Source organism: Balearica regulorum, chromosome 11 (genome assembly GCF_011004875.1).
Source record: "Balearica regulorum gibbericeps isolate bBalReg1 chromosome 11, bBalReg1.pri, whole genome shotgun sequence".
NCBI lineage: Eukaryota > Metazoa > Chordata > Aves > Gruiformes > Gruidae > Balearica > Balearica regulorum.
The window spans coordinates 23540435-23557261 of NC_046194.1; the positions used below are offsets into that span (position 1 = coordinate 23540435).

The 16827-nt window shown below is 57.2% G+C and overlaps 2 protein-coding genes across 5 annotated transcripts; both read left to right on the forward strand.

Moving 5' to 3' along the window:
• Positions 1 to 895: 895 nt before the first annotated feature.
• Positions 896 to 10078, forward strand: LOC142603400 (uncharacterized). Of its 2 annotated transcripts, none has more exons than XR_012837331.1 (5): positions 896 to 1093; positions 7189 to 7439; positions 8243 to 8644; positions 9460 to 9542; positions 9832 to 10078. XR_012837331.1 is itself a non-coding variant. In XM_075763767.1 (5 exons), exons 2-5 carry the CDS (start codon positions 7388 to 7390, stop codon positions 9931 to 9933), a joined length of 639 nt encoding a protein of 212 aa, XP_075619882.1. In that variant the 5' UTR covers positions 1122 to 1621; positions 7189 to 7387; the 3' UTR covers positions 9934 to 10078. The 2 variants fall into 2 exon arrangements, 1 of the variants encoding a protein (XP_075619882.1); XM_075763767.1 differs by lacking the exon at positions 896 to 1093 and adding an exon at positions 1122 to 1621.
• A 1269-nt stretch (positions 10079 to 11347) lies between these two features.
• On the forward strand, positions 11348 to 16827 carry LOC142603401 (uncharacterized). 3 transcript variants are annotated; one of them, XM_075763775.1, is made up of 5 exons: positions 11348 to 11653; positions 12199 to 12600; positions 14102 to 14197; positions 14925 to 14968; positions 15961 to 16827. In XM_075763775.1, exons 1-5 carry the CDS (start codon positions 11602 to 11604, stop codon positions 16138 to 16140), a joined length of 774 nt encoding a protein of 257 aa, XP_075619890.1. In that variant the 5' UTR covers positions 11348 to 11601; the 3' UTR covers positions 16141 to 16827. The 3 variants fall into 3 exon arrangements, with proteins under 3 accessions (XP_075619890.1, XP_075619888.1, XP_075619887.1); XM_075763773.1 differs by having other exon boundaries at positions 11349 to 11653; positions 12199 to 12606; positions 14105 to 14197; XM_075763772.1 differs by having other exon boundaries at positions 11349 to 11653; positions 12199 to 12606; positions 15961 to 16826.

Consider the following 16827-nt stretch of genomic DNA (forward strand, 5'->3'; position numbering starts at 1 on the left):
TGGCGAGGGGAATGGGGTGATGTGGGGGGACGCACGGAAGCTGAGCGTGCAGTGGGGTGATCTGGGGGCATGTGCAGAAAAATTGGTGTGAGGCAGGAAGGAAGCGGAGCTGAGCACGGAGAGGAGAGATGCGGCGAGGGCAGCGTGTGCCCTGGCGCCCTTGGTTCCCGTCTGTGCCCGCAGTTGGGTCCCTTCTGCTGCTGGGGCCATCCCTCCCTCACCTTGTGCACCCTGAGCAGATCCTCCCACCCCATCTGTGCCTCCAGTTCCCTCCCCTTGCCCTCCCCGCTCCGGACTGCCCCGTTTGCCCTCCGGTGCCCCGCCATGTCCCCCTGGTTGGTGTCTTGTCTCCCCAGGACCCCCTTTCGTCCCTTGGGTGTGCAGCGCAGCCCATCGTTCAGCTTTTGGTGCTCCCCAGAGCCCCCCCATTTACCTGCTGGTTGCATCAGGACCCCCCAGTTTTCCCCCAGTATGCCCCAGAGCCCCCTGCTCGCCCATGGGTCTCGGGATGGCTGTTTCATCTTTTGGAGCGTCCCCCTTTGTCCCCCTCCGGTGCAGCCAGGAGCCTTTCACTCCTCACAGGAGGCGACAAAGAACGGGAAAGAATGTACGTATCGTTCTTGAAACCGTTCGATCCGTGCTGCCCTCAGTTATAATCTATGTGTAGTGATTAAAAGCCTTTTATATAAAGAAATATGGTTTAATTTTACACTTGCTATACTAAAATTATTCTTAAATTATTCTTTCAGCTGAGCTAAAAAGTATTTTTTACATTTTTAGTTTTACTCTTCATTTCTTTCCTTTTTGGCTCCTGGAAAACATAGAAGCTATTTTAATAGGGTCCTTCAGCTAAGTGAACTGAAACTGTATTACCTAAAGTTAATAATTAACTTAATTAAGCCCCTTAGTTCAAACCTGAACTGTCAGATCGAGGAGACACAGTTCTGCTATGGAAATGAGGCGATACGAATTTACAGAAAAACAAAGCAGAAGCAAATTAACACGTGGCAAGTGTCACAGTTTTGAGGAAAGGCAGATGGTGCAAGTGAATTCCCCTGCGAGTAACCTCAGCGGCGCGCAGGAAGGCTGGCAGGTAACGTGCAGACCGCACGGCTAAACCGCACACTCACAAACGCCCCTGGAAACCCTTCCTTACGCCCCCCCACTCTTAAATTCTGAAATAATCCGCAGCAACACAGACATCTCTATTTCGAGTTGACAGGGACCTGCGACCGCTCGCTCTCCCACACGCCAAACAATTGGTATCTGGTAATTTTACCCAGCGTCTCTGGTTTTGCCTTTTTCTGTTTGACCTTCATTAGCCAGAGAAATGACGTGTTCGTTGACGGATGTTGCTACGCTGCTAATGGGAAGTACCCACTTCCAGTTCGTTACTGTTCATTAACTCTATTGCGGCCTTGGGAATGTAACGGGCACAAATATAGTAGATGAGGGAGGGGAGCAAATTATCACCTAGTCCCCCTGTAATAACTTCAATAGGTTTAATGAAGTAAAGGGAAAACCTTACAAACTCATGGGAGCCTGGTGACGATAGCACCGGACCAGGATTTTCCAACTGATTAATTATTCTGCTGTTAATTCACACCAACCCATGAACCAGGTATGTACAATTGACTTGGGGTTAATTAATCCCGTAGAGCATCTCTAAAGGGTTTAGGGCTGGGCACAGCGGCAGCGGGGCTGAAGGGGCTCGGGGAGAGGGGGCTGGCAGAGCACCCTCCGCCCTCCAGCCCAGAGAGGCAAAAAAGGGACAAAAAAGGGGGTTTATGTAAAAAGAGCCACTAGGGCTCACCGTAAAACCTGTTGCTCAAAAGCCGGTTAGTTTCTCAGAACTGTCAAACCTCGAAATGTTTTACAGGCAGATAGTGTTACTATTTTACTGAAAAAAAGCTGAAGGCAGAACCAGCTTTGTGGTTAGAAACTCCTGTCCGGACGCCCTGGGGCAGAGCAATCCCGTCTCTGCAGAGCTCCCAGCATCGCCCGGGGAAACGCCAGCAGGGAATTCTAAAAAGATTTCGATCAAGAATTTGGGCTTAAAAACGCTGGAAATGAGGAAAGCAGAAGCTGTGAGAGGCAGCAAGAGGTGAAGGGCTGCTACGAAGGAGGAGAGATGGGAAATAGAGAATAAAGATTCCCAGAAGCCAGAGTTACATTCTGAGAAAATACTGCACATTTAAAGACACAATCCCCGTCCAGCACCAGCTAAGGCCACTTCTAAACACGCGTACATAAGCCCTGGTGAAAGGTGAGAAGTTTCACTCCTGACATTTGCTGAGTCAGACTTCAGCGTCAAAAACAGGGGAGGGAGTGGGGGGGAAAGACACTTGTGAAAGACCCAGAGCAGCAGGAATGCGGGTGAACACGGGACAAAGAGCATTAACCCTTTCTCCTGCATCAAACCCCTTCTGCTGACACAGTGGCGATGCAGAAAAGCGATTTTTCAGGGGAAAGCGTCTGCCAAGCAGCGTGTTTGTGCTGGCACCTCCAGAGACCCCCTAGCAGGGGGGGAGCCATGGCCACCGCTGCTGGCATCCCCGCTCCCCCTCCGTCTGCAAGCAGCCGTCCCTTGGGAGGTTTGGATCCCGGTGACGTGCTATCCGTGGGAAACGCCGGGGTCACCGGTGGCGACAGGCGCTTTATCCTCAGTGACAGGCAAGAAGGGGCAAAACTATTCCCTGCATAAGCTTGGGGAAGGAAAGGAAGGGAAATAGTTTGAAATCAAGATTATATGTATCCCAGCCCTTGAGGGCTTGTAATTCAGCTCGTCTGGAGAAGCTCCCGTGCTCCAGCGGGATGAGCTCTCTAAAATCAGCCTGAAACCATTCCAGGCGTAGGGACAGCCCCTGACAAGGCTTTGCAGCAAGTCACCTGGATAAAGGATGCACATAAGCTTTTTTCCCTCCAGTTTTTGGGTTTACTCTTGATTTCCACAAGATTTTCATGTCCTTTCTCTGACCTTTCTACATATTTGCAGCTGTTCTGCGTGTCTTTCTGTATTGCAAACACTTTTCCTTTAATGTGGCTCCAGGTGAAGAGGATTTGGAGGCAGTTAGGTAATAAAAGGGCAATCTCCACCCACCACTGTGAATTGTGGTCCATGAAATCAGCCTTAAAGCTTCCCCTGGGGAAGAGGAGCAGAGGGGGTTGTGGTGGTTTTCTGTGTATCAAGTGAGTGGTTGGTGAGTCTTGGGGCTCCGTGTCTGTTCCCGTCCCGAGCTGGGCTCGCTGCGATCTGGTAGGGTGGGAGGTTTTCCACTGATCCCAGAGGAGTTTTGAGGAGGAAGGCAGAAGATGACTGCTGCATCCCAAAGCCAGGTGATCCTCCCTAGGAAAATTGTACTGTTGTATCTCAAGTGTGCTGGCTGTTTCCAGGCTAAATGCAAAGGGAAGGAACTTTACTCTTTCCAGCTTGTCCTCCCCCAAAGCTGGGTGGTTTTGGTGATGTTTGTGTTGCCTGGCGTGCTGTCTGGCAGAGATGCTGGCTTGAGTTGGAGATGCCCCAGCACATACTTGGGGGATTGGTGCTGAAGAAATCATCTAAGTGTTGCTCATCAGAAAGGGGGATGTGTTTGTCATGCAGGCTAACGTGGCTGTTGGATGCTAATGAATACAAATAATTTCTCTGTGGGTGTAACCTTTCAGTAGATGTATAGGAAGCGATGAGAACATGCTGTGGCCTGGGGTGATGTGGATGATGGTTACCTGGCAGCTGCTGCTACTGCTGGTGATTATGAGCTGATTTCTTTGTATTGAAATATCAAGTGATCATGGTGGAATAGTCATTCTTTTCTTTAGCTTGAGTATTTCTCAGCTATGCTTAGTTTAGGCTTCAATATCTTTATGCTTGTAACTCTCTAAGGGTTTTGATTTAGATGCTTTAACCCTCTCAAAGAGGAAATTGTGGCAATAGGTGTGTGGGCGCAGAGACCCGTGTGCTGCCAGGGGGACGGCAAGTCCTGCTTTGCTCTGCCCTTTTTGAGACCTGACCTTAGAAGATAAATTCATCCATAAAATGCTGCTCTCAGGAAGCCATCAACCTGAGTAAAGCAGTGGGGGGTTTTTTTTGCTTTTTTTCTCCTTTTTCCCCCCAAAGCACAAGTCTGGAGGTGCTGGCTGGTGTGTGTGTGTGTGCGCGCAGGGCTGGAGGCTCCTCCTGACCGGAGGAGGAAGGAATCTTCCAGCAATCCCAAAATAACCTGGGAAAGACCCATCTATGGGATTTCTCCACCAGAGGCATCACCTGGGGGCACGTGATGCTGGACACACGGCCCTTCTGCTGTGAAAACGGGCTGTTGGGACTGAAACGCTGCTACTGTTTTCTTGGCATCCCTTGACGGCTGGATGTGTCACTTCCCGTGGCGATGACACCTGCGGTCTGTAAAGCCATTTCAGTGGGTCCTTGCTTCCTCGCCACCACAAAAAAAAAAAAATATGAGCAATTTCAGGACACCTCAGAGAGAGAAGACAACTCCCACGCGGTTTGCCTGTTACGTGCTGGTGGAGACAAACTGTATATATTTCATATTTGTAGCTGTAAACGGGCTGAAAAAGGGAGAAGTTCTTCTCCAGCCAGTGTAATGCTGCAGTTCTCCTTTACGGAGAAACTGTAATTCACGTGTTCTTCATCCGCCGATTCGCCTTGTCCCGCTGCTGGCGCTCTGCGTGTTCCCATCCTAGCGCGCGGTGGAGGTTTCCCACGCTTCAGACGGGTAACGCTACTCTTGCACCGCTGAGCCCGTTCTGCAGCCCTGGCGTTCTCGCCTCCTGCCCCAGCGTCGCTCACGGCTCTACGATAGCCTCTGCGTGACTCTGTGCGTGGATGGGAGCCCCCAGACGGAAGCAGAGGTGCTGCCGCGACACGTGGGCAGGTCGCGTGGAAGCGGACGCTGTAATGTATTTCTGCAATGGATGCTTAGAGGTGTTGGGCTGCGCCGATTCCCGAGTGTGCACGCGGCTCTGGAAGCCAAAGAAGCCTCCAAAGAGAACACCTATGGCATCGTAACTTTATTTTTTAGAGGTGGCTACAAAGCTGTGAAGGGCAGGCAGGATGTTTCTACGTCACTTCCAGAAAAGCACCACGGAAGGGATCTTCTGCCTCTTGGGGGGCTCCTGTAGGTGACGGGGGTGAGGATGAGTTCATCTGCTGCAGGTGCAAACTCCGTTTCTGAAGGACTTTGGAGGTGAACGTTGGTGGCTGTGGCCAGCTGCAGAGAGCTGAGATCTGCCCCGAAATCATAGAATCATAGAATGGTTTGGGTTGGAAGGGACCTCAAAGATCATGTAGTTCCAACCCCCCCACCATGGGCAGGGACACCCTCCACTAGTCCACGTTGCCCAAAGCCTCATCCAGCCTGGCCTTAAACACTTCCAGGGATGGGGCCTCCACAACCTCTCTGGGCAACCTGTGCCAGGGCCTCACCACTCTAACAGGAAAGAATTTCTTTAAATCCCAGCTGTTCTCCCCAAAGCTGGCCCACAGAGCTCCCACCCCACGGCAAAGAGGAGCCACTCGAGCAGAGGAAGGCTTTTTGAAGCATGTGAGGGCTTCTGTGGGATGACCGCTGTGTCCCTCAGGCCAACGCAGGCTGGAGGTGATGGGTGCTGAGTGCTGCGCTCAGGATTGGGGGTCACAAGGCTTTTGCAAAACAAACCTGAATTTTGTGATGCACCCCGTGAGGTTGAGGGGCCTTTGAAAAGTGAGGGGACACTTCAGCTCAGGGAGGGAGGGAGAGACCCCTGCAAAGCTTCCACCGGTCCCTCGCTTCATCCCTCAAAGCTCCTTGGGCTGCACTCGTTGGTGAACTGGAGCCCTTATAGTCACAAAGCTTCGTGCTTCTGCAGCTAAGGAGATCTCCAAGAAAACTTTGAGGCAAAATCCACCTTCGGTAAAGGCAAGTTCTGAAGCTTCAACAGGCGTCAGAGACGCTGCCTAAGCCTTCTCCTCTGGCGCCGAGAGGGGGAGTATCCGCGTGGAGCGCTTGCTGTAACCATCAAATACTTCGCTTGTTTTAATATTAAAAAAAAACAAACCCCAAACCACCAACACCACAACTTTCAGAGCTACAGCATACGAAAGAGGATCAGGCCTGTGAGGATGTGCTGTAAGAACAAGAAATCACTCTGACGCAGGGACAGTTGGGTGAGTTGGGTAATACTTTTCTGACCGCTGGGATAAGGCTGAGTTGGCTGCCGAGAATACGTTTTTGAGTGTTTAGATGTAAAGCCAGAGTTCTAGCTCAAACCTTGATCTAATGCGGGGTACGCAAACACCTTTTTTTGTGCCTGCATCTCTCCTGGGTTCGTTCTCTGCGGACGTTTAAGCTAATGGTTTAGTGGTGATCCAAGCTGGGTGCAAATCCGTGAAGGTGAGAGCCACTTCGCTAGACCTTAGAGGACAAATCCTCTTTAAAATCATGGCAGGAAACAAAACGCAATTTGACTGTCGCCTTCACGGATTTGCAGAGAAAAAAACCCCAAAATGTGCAAAACTGAGAGGACTGGGGTGAAAAGCAATTAAGGGTGACTTATATTCACATAGAAAGCAATGCCCTATATAAACATACACATTCAGATGGTGTTTCCCAGCTCTAAGCTCATTACAAAAATCAGTGATAACATCTGGAGACTTCATTCGTGTTGCTTCTCCTTCTGTGCGTCAACGGGGCAGACTCTGGTTTCGGTTTTGGGGGTGGGAGAGAAGAGAGCTGGAGGTACTGCGGCACCCAGCCGGAGCCCCGGCCGACCCCAAGCTCGGGCAGCGAAAGGGGAGAGTGCAGCTGGAGGGGACGGGACGGGTGTCCCGTGCCTGGGGGGCAGGCTGTCTCGGGCGGGAGAGCAGCCTTGGGGAAAGAGGCAAAAGCATTGAGTAAAATGGCGTTATCTCAAATTTTCCTTTGTTCCCAAGTCTTTATAGACTCTTTGTCCTTCAGAAAGCGCTGCTCTTTCCCTGACCATCGCTATCCTCCGCAGCTCCTTCATCCTCCTCCTGACGTGTCGCTGCCCCCCATCCTGTTCACACTCCTGCTTTGAGACCAACCCTCCAGCCTTCCCGCTGGAGACCCCTGATGTACCCTCACCAGTGCACCCCCTCCCGCAGCCCTGGGCCAGCTGCCCCCCACCGCCCTAGTCCTTGTGTGTGTCGTGACAGCACCTCGTGTGTCGTGACAGGGGGTATCAGCCTCTTGAGCTGAAGAGAGATCGCAGGGGCACGGACGTGTGGCCAAACCTCACCAGGGCTGTCTCAAGCGGTTAAAAGCCAACAGCCCAGAGCTGCTGGCCTCCCACCTGAGACGTATCTTCACGCAGATCTTGAGGTCAGCACCGGTGCTCAGTTTCTCACGATTGTGCCTTCGCCGCGAGGTGAGACATGAGCTCCCTGCAGGGATGCTGCACCCTCTGCTCCATCCTGCTGCTCCTCGGTAAGTCTGAGATGGGGAAGGCGATGTGGGGGATGGCGAAGCCGGGACGGGGATAACGCTGAGCTGGTGAGATAAGGGGAAGCAGCCGGGGGTGACCATGAAGCGCTCTCCTGAATGACACAAGGTGAGGAATTGGAGTGGGGGGGACTGGGCCATCACAACACGGTACGTAGAATCACTGCAAAGCGTCTGCCGAAGCCGCCCCCGGGAGAGCAGTGGCGCAGCTGGAGCCAGCCCGGCCGTTCACTGGGCTCCTCTTCACCGCTCCAGCGGCGCTGGGGTATTTACCACTGGTAATCCCTGGACAGCCACGAAGGGTGGTAACGGGAGGGTGGCTCCAACTTCAGAACATCTCTTCTGCTTTCATCTGTGTGATGATAACAGAAACACGAAAAGGGTTGGAACTCCCAAACTGAACCCTGGGAGGGCATTGCAACACCCGGCCCAGCCCCTGCACGTACCCGCTCCTGGAAGGGAAGAACGAACCTCTCGGGCTGCACGGCCGGTGTCCTCAGCCCACGCAGATCCCGGGAAGGCAGATCCCTTCGCTGCCGGAGCTCGCGTCCCCCCCCCCAAACCCAAACCCACCCCCCCCAAAGCTGGGGGTGCGGCGGCTGCTGCACGCTGCTGAGAACCGGGTTCTGTGCGTGGAGCCGCGGGGCCGGGCTGTGGGGCGAGCTGTGCCGCAACCGCCCGTGCGGGGCTCTGCTCCGGGAGGGAAGGGCCAGCGGGGCCGGCCCCTGCTCCCGCGCTGCGGGGTGAAGCCTGTGGCTGATCTGCCGCCTCCTCCTCCTCCTATGCAGGGGGAAACCTGGGGGTCCTCGTTGAAATCCGGCAGGATTCGGTCAATGGCACCGTGGGTCAGTCCGTGCTCCTGCCCGTCTCCTACACGCTCAGCAGTGCCTCTGGCTTCCCACTGGTGATTTTCTGGATGTTCCATAACTCCTCGGACAGGCTCATCTCCTGCGCAGTGCAGAACTGCTCCCTGAGTGCCGGGGGGGTTCCCAGCGATTGCTCTGCAAAATGTTTCGCCCACCACACGTACCGTGGCCGTGCTGAGCTCTTCCCCCAGAACGGGTCCTTGCTGCTGCGGGACCTGCAGCTCAGAGACAGCGGGGTTTACCGTGTCACCTTCAGATCATCACACCAGACCTGGGACATCACCCTGACCGTGCACGAGCAGTGTTGGATCCCGGAGAATCCAGGTGAGGGTAAGTGTAAGGTCAAACCCTGTTCCCGAGCCCGACGGCTCCCACAACCTGGCTTTGGCGGTGGGCGAGGAGCCCGGGGTAAGGACCAGCCCTGCCATCCTGTCCTCCGTCTCTGCCCATGCCCCTGTCTCAGCACCCTCATCACCGTCAAGAGGAGACCTGTCGGGGGGGGGGCGGTTCCTATTGCCGTACCTCATCTCGTAAGAAGTCATCTTTGACAGCCAAGGCTGCGAGCGGTGCAGTCACCAGGGGAGCATCAGGAGCTTTGTTCGAGGGGATGGACCAGGGTGGGGTCCTCCCTGCTGTTCCCCCGAAAATCAGGGGTGATGGGAAGCGTTGTGCAGCATCGGCGCTCCCAGGTGTGCAGGGCAAGCAGCACAGCTCGCTCCTCCAGCAGGAGCAGGACCAGGACCCCGCCAAGGCAGGCAGAGAGGGATGGTTCCCTGCTGGACACCTCCTGGGAAGGTGTGTGTGCTCCATGCTGTGCTGGGAAAGGGCACGGCACGCCTCGCCTGGGCGGCGCTGAGGGCCCTCAGCTGCTCTGCAGGGGACGGGAGGAAGCTTGGGCACGGCGCTGTACCCCTGCAGCCATGTCCTGTGGGCGCCTGGGGAAGGTAAGAGCCAGGAGACAGGCAGCGGAGAGGAACACGGGGAGCACGTCTGGGTCTCAGCGCAGGATTCATCTCCTCATCCGGCAGCGGTGCAGGCAGCTGCTGACATCCGGCTGACCCCGTCGGCCTCGGGCGTTGGACGCTAAGCCAGCTCCGCAGCAAAGCGTGCCCAACAGCTCGCCATCTCTCCTACCGCAGGCCCTGTCACTCGTGTCCCTTGCTATGTCTTCGGAGGCTACTACTGCTTCATCCTGCTGCTCCTGCAGCTCTGCTGGTGCAGGGTGAGTGCACCCCTCTCCCCGCACGGCGCTTCAGGCTGCCGGCTCCCCTGGGAAGGCCAGAAGTGCCAGGGATGGAGCCGGTCCCTCCGCAGGGGCTGGGGCACCGAACTCCACACTGCGGAGGTGACTTACCTTGGTGACTCTGCTCCCAGGAGCAGACCCATCACGAGGCCGCGACCCGGGGGCGAGCGGGGCTGGGGAGACACGGTAGATCCCTTGGATGAGGGATGGGGTCGGCCCGGGTCTGTCAGAGCTTCAGGTTTGGATAACTTCTGCTTTGTGCCCACAGGCGAAGTCCCGGGAGGCATCAAACACGGGGTCCCGCTCAGTCCCCAGGAGCGAGAGCGGGCAGAGTCGGCTGCAGCACGGAGCAGCTCTGCAGCCACAGTGATGCCACTGCTTGAAGCTTTTGGGTGCTGCTCGAGAGAAGAGGGTGAAGGTGTGGGACCGGCCAAGGTGGTTCCGTAGGGAAGTGCCGCGGCTCTGGGCAGCACCTCACAGCAATGCCTGTGCCTGTTAAATGCGTGGCACCCCTCCTTGAGGCTGGCTTTCCTTGCAGCAATGCCTGTTAAACGCACAGAACCCCTCCCTGAGGCTGGCTTTCCTTACAGCAATGCCTGTTAAACGCACAGAACCCCTCCCTGAGGCTGGCTTTCCTTGCGTCGCCCCCCTCCAGTTTTTCCCTTGCTGGTGGAGTAGCCCCAGGGGCTGGGGAATGCGGCAGCCGTCCTTCCGCAAAGTGAATGCGCTCTGCGCTGCGGTACCTCCCGCTTGCTTTGCACGAGCAGATGTGCCTGGGACGTGCTGCTGACGGGACAGAGGCCTGTGGCTGCCCCAGTACAAACTCCTCTTCCAGCAGCCCCCCGTCACCAGCTCGGCTTTCCTCCACGGGAGGTGTCACGCTGGACGCCGGGCCCTGCGCGGCCCCAGGCAGCAGCAGCAGCACCCTGACCTGCCCCTGGGTGCTGGCTGGAGGGCACCTGGCCCCCCACCCTCTGTCCCCACAGGACCAGGGTTGGGGTCTCATGTGAGCGCTCTCCCCAGCACGGTGCCCGTGTGCCAGCGATGGTGTGGGCCCCTCGGCAGCAGCCCCTCGTGGTGCTTCTCCATCCCGGTGAGGGGACAGTGACTGCTTTGTTGTCACCCAAATACCCTCCCTCCAGCACGGTGCCCCTCCCTACGGCCAAACACCCCTCTCCCCGTGTGGTACCCCCTCCTCCGCTCACACACATGCCTCTTCCCCTGCAGCAGCCTCCCCACAAACGCTGAGGCTGCATCTGCAGCGTCGCCTTCGGCCGTGGCAGCAGCCGGGCAAGCGGGGCGATGGTTGGCCAAGGCTCCCCAGCGCGGGGTGGCCAGGGGCCAGAGCTGCTTTTGCAGGGTGTCTGCTGCTCGTGGCCCGCGGGGGAAGGAGCGGGCACCCCTCAGCACCGTCGGTGCTGCAAGCCGTGCTCGGCCGTGCACTCGTGTGCCCGGGGAGAGGAGCTGACCCCACACACCTCTTGCAGAGCTGTCGCAGCCCACGGCACAAACGCTGCCGCGTCCGCCCTTCCCCACGGCCCTGCTCGGGGAGAAGCGTTTCCTCCACACGGCCCCGGAGCCTCCTCTGCCCGGCCCTGCCTGCGGCCCTGCCTGCGGCCCTGCCTGCGGCCCTGCCTGGCCGTGCCCCTCCGGCTGGGCGCTGTGCTGAGCACCGGCAGCGGGCAGGGCGAGGCAGCGGAGCCGGCTGCTCCCGGGGACCCCGCGGGCTGCTCTCCGGCCGGAGCCCCCCCCTTTTCCCCGGGTCCCGCCGCCCGCGGTTGTAGCAGCCCGCGGGGATGCGGTCGCGGAGCACAGGAAGACAGCCCGGGCTTGCTCGCTCGCAGATAACCCCGTGGCGCAAGCGGGGCCGGGGGCAGAGTCACCAACTTCCTCCCCCCGCCGAGGTGACAGCCCGGAGATGCTCGGCGCCGAGCCCGGCCCGTGCGACCCGGTGCCGGAGGCATGGTGACCGGCTGGCCGGAGCTCCCGCTCCAGTCCCTCCGCTGCGGTCGGGGCTGGCCCCCAGCACCCAGAGGAGATGTCCTCCGGCCGGTGCCGCTGGAGCCTCGGCTCCCTCCTCCTGCTCCTCGGTGAGTCCGGGCTGGGCCGGGGGGGTCCCGGGGCGCGCTGCCGGGGAGCGGCCGGGCCGGGGGGTGCTGCGCAGGGCGATGCCGCTGCGGGTCCTTGCCCGGTGCCTTTCGGGCTGCCGGCCCCGGGACCGCCGTCCGTCCGTCGTCCCCCCCCGCGTTCCTGCCGGGGCACCCAGAGCCGCTTCGCGTGGGGATGCCCAGAGGGGCAGAGCCGGCCGTGGAACGGCGCGGCGGAACGAATAACGCGGGGGGGCGTGGGGTGTTTGCAGCCCAGCTCAGAGCCCTTCGCTGCCGGAGCTCGCGTCCCCCCCCCCCCAAACCCAAACCCACCCCCCCCAAAGCTGGGGGTGCGGCGGCTGCTGCACGCTGCTGAGAACCGGGTTCTGTGCGTGGAGCCGCGGGGCCGGGCTGTGGGGCGAGCTGTGCCGCAACCGCCCGTGCGGGGCTCTGCTCCGGGAGGGAAGGGCCAGCGGGGCCGGCCCCTGCTCCCGCGCTGCGGGGTGAAGCCTGTGGCTGATCTGCCGCCTCCTCCTCCTCCTCTGCAGGGGGGAACCTGGGGGTCCTCGTTGAAATCCGGCAGGATTCGGTCAATGGCACCGTGGGTCAGTCCGTGCTCCTGCCTGTCTCCTACACGCTCAGCAGTGCCTCTGGCTTCCCACTGGTGATTTTCTGGACGTTCCATAACTCCTCGGACAGGCTCATCACCTGCGCGGTGCAGAACTGCTCCCTGAGTGCCGGGGGGGTTCCCAGCGATTGCTCTGCAAAATGTTTCACCCACCACACGTACCGTGGCCGTGCTGAGCTCTTCCCCCAGAACGGGTCCTTGCTGCTGCGGGACCTGCAGCTCAGAGACAGCGGGGTTTACAGTGTCACCTTCAGATCATCACACCAGACCTGGGACATCACCCTGACCGTGCACGAGCAGTGTCAGATCCCGGAGAATCCAGGTGAGGGTAAGTGTGAGTGTGCTCAGCACAGACATCTCCCGTGCTGCCTCGGCCACCACGCAGAAGGGAGCGGTGCTGGCAGCGTGTCTGTCCCTCCTCTGGAAGGGACGAGCTGCTGTGGCAAAGATAGAATTTCCAGGGATGTCTTCTATGGTGCTGTAGGTCTTTTTCTTATGACAGGAAACCCATCCTGTCCTGCAGTGCCAGCTTTAACAAAGCGTAAGGGCTTCCTGTGCAGCTGGTTGTCTCTGCAGCGGAAACGCCCTTTTGCCATCCATGGCTTTACCCAGCGTGAATGGCTGCAGGGGAGGGAGATGGCTGAGAAACCCGAGCACTGAGTTTGGGTCCTGTGCAGGAGTAAATCCAGCATTCACTGGGGAGATGGGGCGCCCGGGGCTAAATCTGTGGCCACGTGGGCCAAGAAAAAATATACCAAACGGTTGCTATTTATGTTCGTGCAAGACGCGTGTATGGTAGGGCCGCCAGTTAAGGTGGCAGCCTCGGTCCCCGTGGCAGGATGGGCTCCTTCTGTGACCCGCCCGAGCCGCTGTGCGTATTCTCATTGCCACGCGGTCCTGGTGATGTGCCTCACACCCGTCTGTCCGTGCTTCTCTCTTGCTGGTTTATCACTCCCCACGGTGAACACAGGGGTTTGGAATCCCGAACTGCTTCTGTAAATTCCCGATTCCCTCCCTGCGTTTTGCCCCCTCTGCTTGATCTCTGCCATCTCTCAAGGCACGAAACGGAGCACGCTTTCTTCCTACCAATGACCCTTCCGCAGCCCTGCTGCCACCCGGCATACAAAGCACACGAAATAATCCCCGTGGCAGTATCTGGCACGGTTCAGTGCAAATCCTGGTACGCAGCCCCTGAACGTCCATCCCTTCTGTGCTGGGGCTGGCGAGCTCCTTCCTGCCCGCTCTGGCAGTGCCGTGAGGCGTGCACGTGAGTCGTACTCTCTCCAGGATAGAAATATCTCTGAGAGTATTTGCTGGGCTGACATACAAATTCTGTCGTGGGGTGAAGCTGTCGGCCGTCTTCCCGGCCGTGCGGACAGGGAACCCTCCTGCCCAGCCTCGGCCCTTCCCCGTGGCTTTGGGGGAAGGTGCCCATCACAGACCCCCGGGGCTGGCTGCGAGCCTGAGCCCTGCCTGGCTCCGTGCTGAGCACCGGCACCTCCCAGGGCTGCGACGCCAGAGTCACAGCAACCCCCCCGCGACACGGTGCGTGCTGCCCTCGGGGTGCGCACAGCGCGGGCGGGCGGGCGGGCAGCCGGCGCAGGAAAGGAAACTCGTTAATACTCGAGCTGTAGATGTGAGTGGGCTTTTTGCAGCGCGCTATTTCCTTTGACCTGCGTGTCCGTCGTGCTGCTCTCCAGCTCCTCGTGCTGCGCTCTGATCCCACTGAGAGTGCTGTAACCGGCAGGAGTGCTCTAGAAAATGTGGTGAAACTACCGCAATTACTTGTTCAGAAAACACACCACCCGTTTTCTTTCAAACAGCAGGCATCCAGAAGCCAGAACTCTACTATATGTCTGGAATTTTCTCTTCAGTCTTCCTCCTGCTCGTCCTGTTCATCTGCTTCAAATGGCGCCGGGGTGAGTGGGTCTGCTCCTGCTTTTTACCCTTCCAGGCTGCGTCCTCCCGCTCGCCCAGGCACGTTCTTGGGTGTTAAAGGTAGCGGAGGGCTCGGGAGTTGCCTGGGTTCTGCTCTTCACAACAAAATTGTTCCTTCCGTAAGAGCACCTCTCAAACGTGCCGCCTCCTTCCAGTCATACGAGTCGCTGAACGCGTTTCGAGTTCGTAATGCGGCTTAAGGAAGCAGAAGCACGGCATGGGTCTGTTGCAGTGGTTTTTGGGAGAACTCAACACCTTTTGGTGCTGGGACCAGAATCAAGATACTGCAACATGCCTAGTCTGTAAAAGAGGTACGATTTCGTGGGCTCTGAAACGCATCCTCTAAGCGTGGCCGTGACTGTTCTGGTGTTCTACCTGTGAAACTCCAGCTGGGGAGAACACCCGGGGGTGTTTCCACTTTAAAATAAGCCAACGAGGTGCCTATCTCCACAGCTTCCATCAGCGATGTCTTCAAAACCTTCATCCCTGAGCACGCCTTTGCCGGGAAACAAATTCATTTCTTTCCCAGGGGGAGATTTTGCTTGCACTTGGAGAAAGCGGTTACAGAAATCTCCGTCCTAAAGGCAAAATCCAGATCAAGCCCTGGTGAAAGTGCCAGTGGAGTAATCCTGGTTCTCCAGCGCTGGGAGAGAGGAAGGTGCAGACCGTCGGTGTGTCTGCCAGACAATAAAACTCTCTTTTTCCTAGGTGCAGCTCAGCAGAAGAAGGGGAGAACCACTAAACAGCAGCAGGTACAGGGGCAAGTCTGGAAGCAGCTGGGTAACTCCTGCTAACCGCGGGCTTGAGTGAGGCGTACTGAGCTGTACGAATCAGGTGCTGGGTACAAAATTGGGAAGTTAATTCCTTATAGTAAGGGAAGTCAGCAAAGCGCCTGCCTTTTTCCCAGCTGCACGCTTCCCCTCCCTCCCGGACCCCAAACCGACACAAATCTCACCTTCGTGGCCGAGAAGCCTCGCGACAGCGCCGGCCAGCAGCAGCAAGGGAAATGCGGAGCGGTTAAATGCAGAGAAACGTGCAGCTTATCATCCCTCCCGGCTTCCTGAACTTGGGCTAAAGCACTTCTTCAGGGATCCCTGTGGGTGATCTAGGGGCTCATCTCGCACAGAGTTTTACCTCTGAGAAATAAATAAAGCAGAGAGAAAGAGGCAAAGAAACCTAAGAAGGAGACGTCGGAGCGAGACGGCTCAAGTCGTTTCTCTGCCCGCCACGCAGTGCTGGGGAAGGTGACTCTGGGGGGGTGGCCGGTGTCCCCGAAGTACTCGAGTACCCCAGAGAACACGTCTCACAGATCCTACCAGCCTACAGCTCTTTCCACACAAGCAGAAAAGAGGGTTTTGTGATTATTTTTCTTCTCATGAAAATAGCCCAGGTCGAGGGTGGGTCTGAAAACCACGACAAAACTTCCGCAAAGGTTTTCATCCCCGTTTCCAGTGCCGTGGAGCTCTCCCACCTGCTCTCCAGGCTGTGTGTGTCCTGTCTGAGAGGTCCTTGGGCAAAGTAGATGCCACCCTGGGGTGAACCTGATGGGCTGAGCCAGTTCTGCCTCCGTGGGGGGGGAGCTGGGAACAAAGTTGCCCCACGGCTATCGTGGGTAAAGCCATCGGGGCTTTACGTAGCTCCTGCCTCTGCCAACGCCTCGTTGCGTAGCTCTGGCCGCCTCCTGACCCCAGCACAGCCTCTGGAGAAGGCTCTCATCTTTGGTGTTTTCTTTGTCCTTCTCTAGGTCTCAAGCGTGGAGGAGTTCCACATGCAAAGCCCCGCGGCGGGGGACATGGCAACCATTTATGCCAGAATCGGAGACAGCTTTGGACAGCCACAGCCCAGCCCGACATCAGAGGTCGTGTACACAACCATAACTTCTGATCCAGAACCGAACGATGGACACTACCAGCTCCTGCCTTGACTGGGGGAGCCGCCTCGAGCGGGACCCTTGCAGAAGGTAGTTGTGCCTCAAAGCAAAGAGGATGTTTTTGTCGCTGATGCTGTCACTGCTGATGCTGCACCCTGGGTGCTCCCCCTCCAGCAGCTCCGCACGCTGAACCTAGGCTTGAGAGGATTTGGAACGACAACAGAAACGCATTAGTGTGCCTCGAACCGCAGGGTGTCTTGAATTTGAGGGACGAGCTGGTTTTAGTTTCTGCTTGAGACTCCCTGACAGTACCAAGACAACCGGCATAAGAGAAAGCTGCCTAAGGCACAGGCCGAGCACCGGTTAGTCCGTGGGAAGCTTGCTCACCTTGAGGGGTAATGCGGAGCATGAAATGGATTTTAATCGTGTGTCCCAGGTTCACTACCAATAGTCTTGCCATATTAAAAGAGTATGTGAAGATGCTTTGACCTGAAAAGTTGTCCTTATTTTTATAAGTATGCCGAGTGATTGTTGAGCTGACTCTTCCTGCCATGAAATTCGCTTCACCTCGGGATCCCAGGGCAACAGGTTCCTCTCTTGTTTTGCAATGTCCCTTTGAAGCACAAGGAGATGGGGCTTTCTGTATCGTGGATGTCCTAGCACATAATGCCATTTCCTCAACATTTGTATGCATGGCTGGAAGAGAGCTGGGCAGTGTAATTCTAATTTAAAATTAAAAGG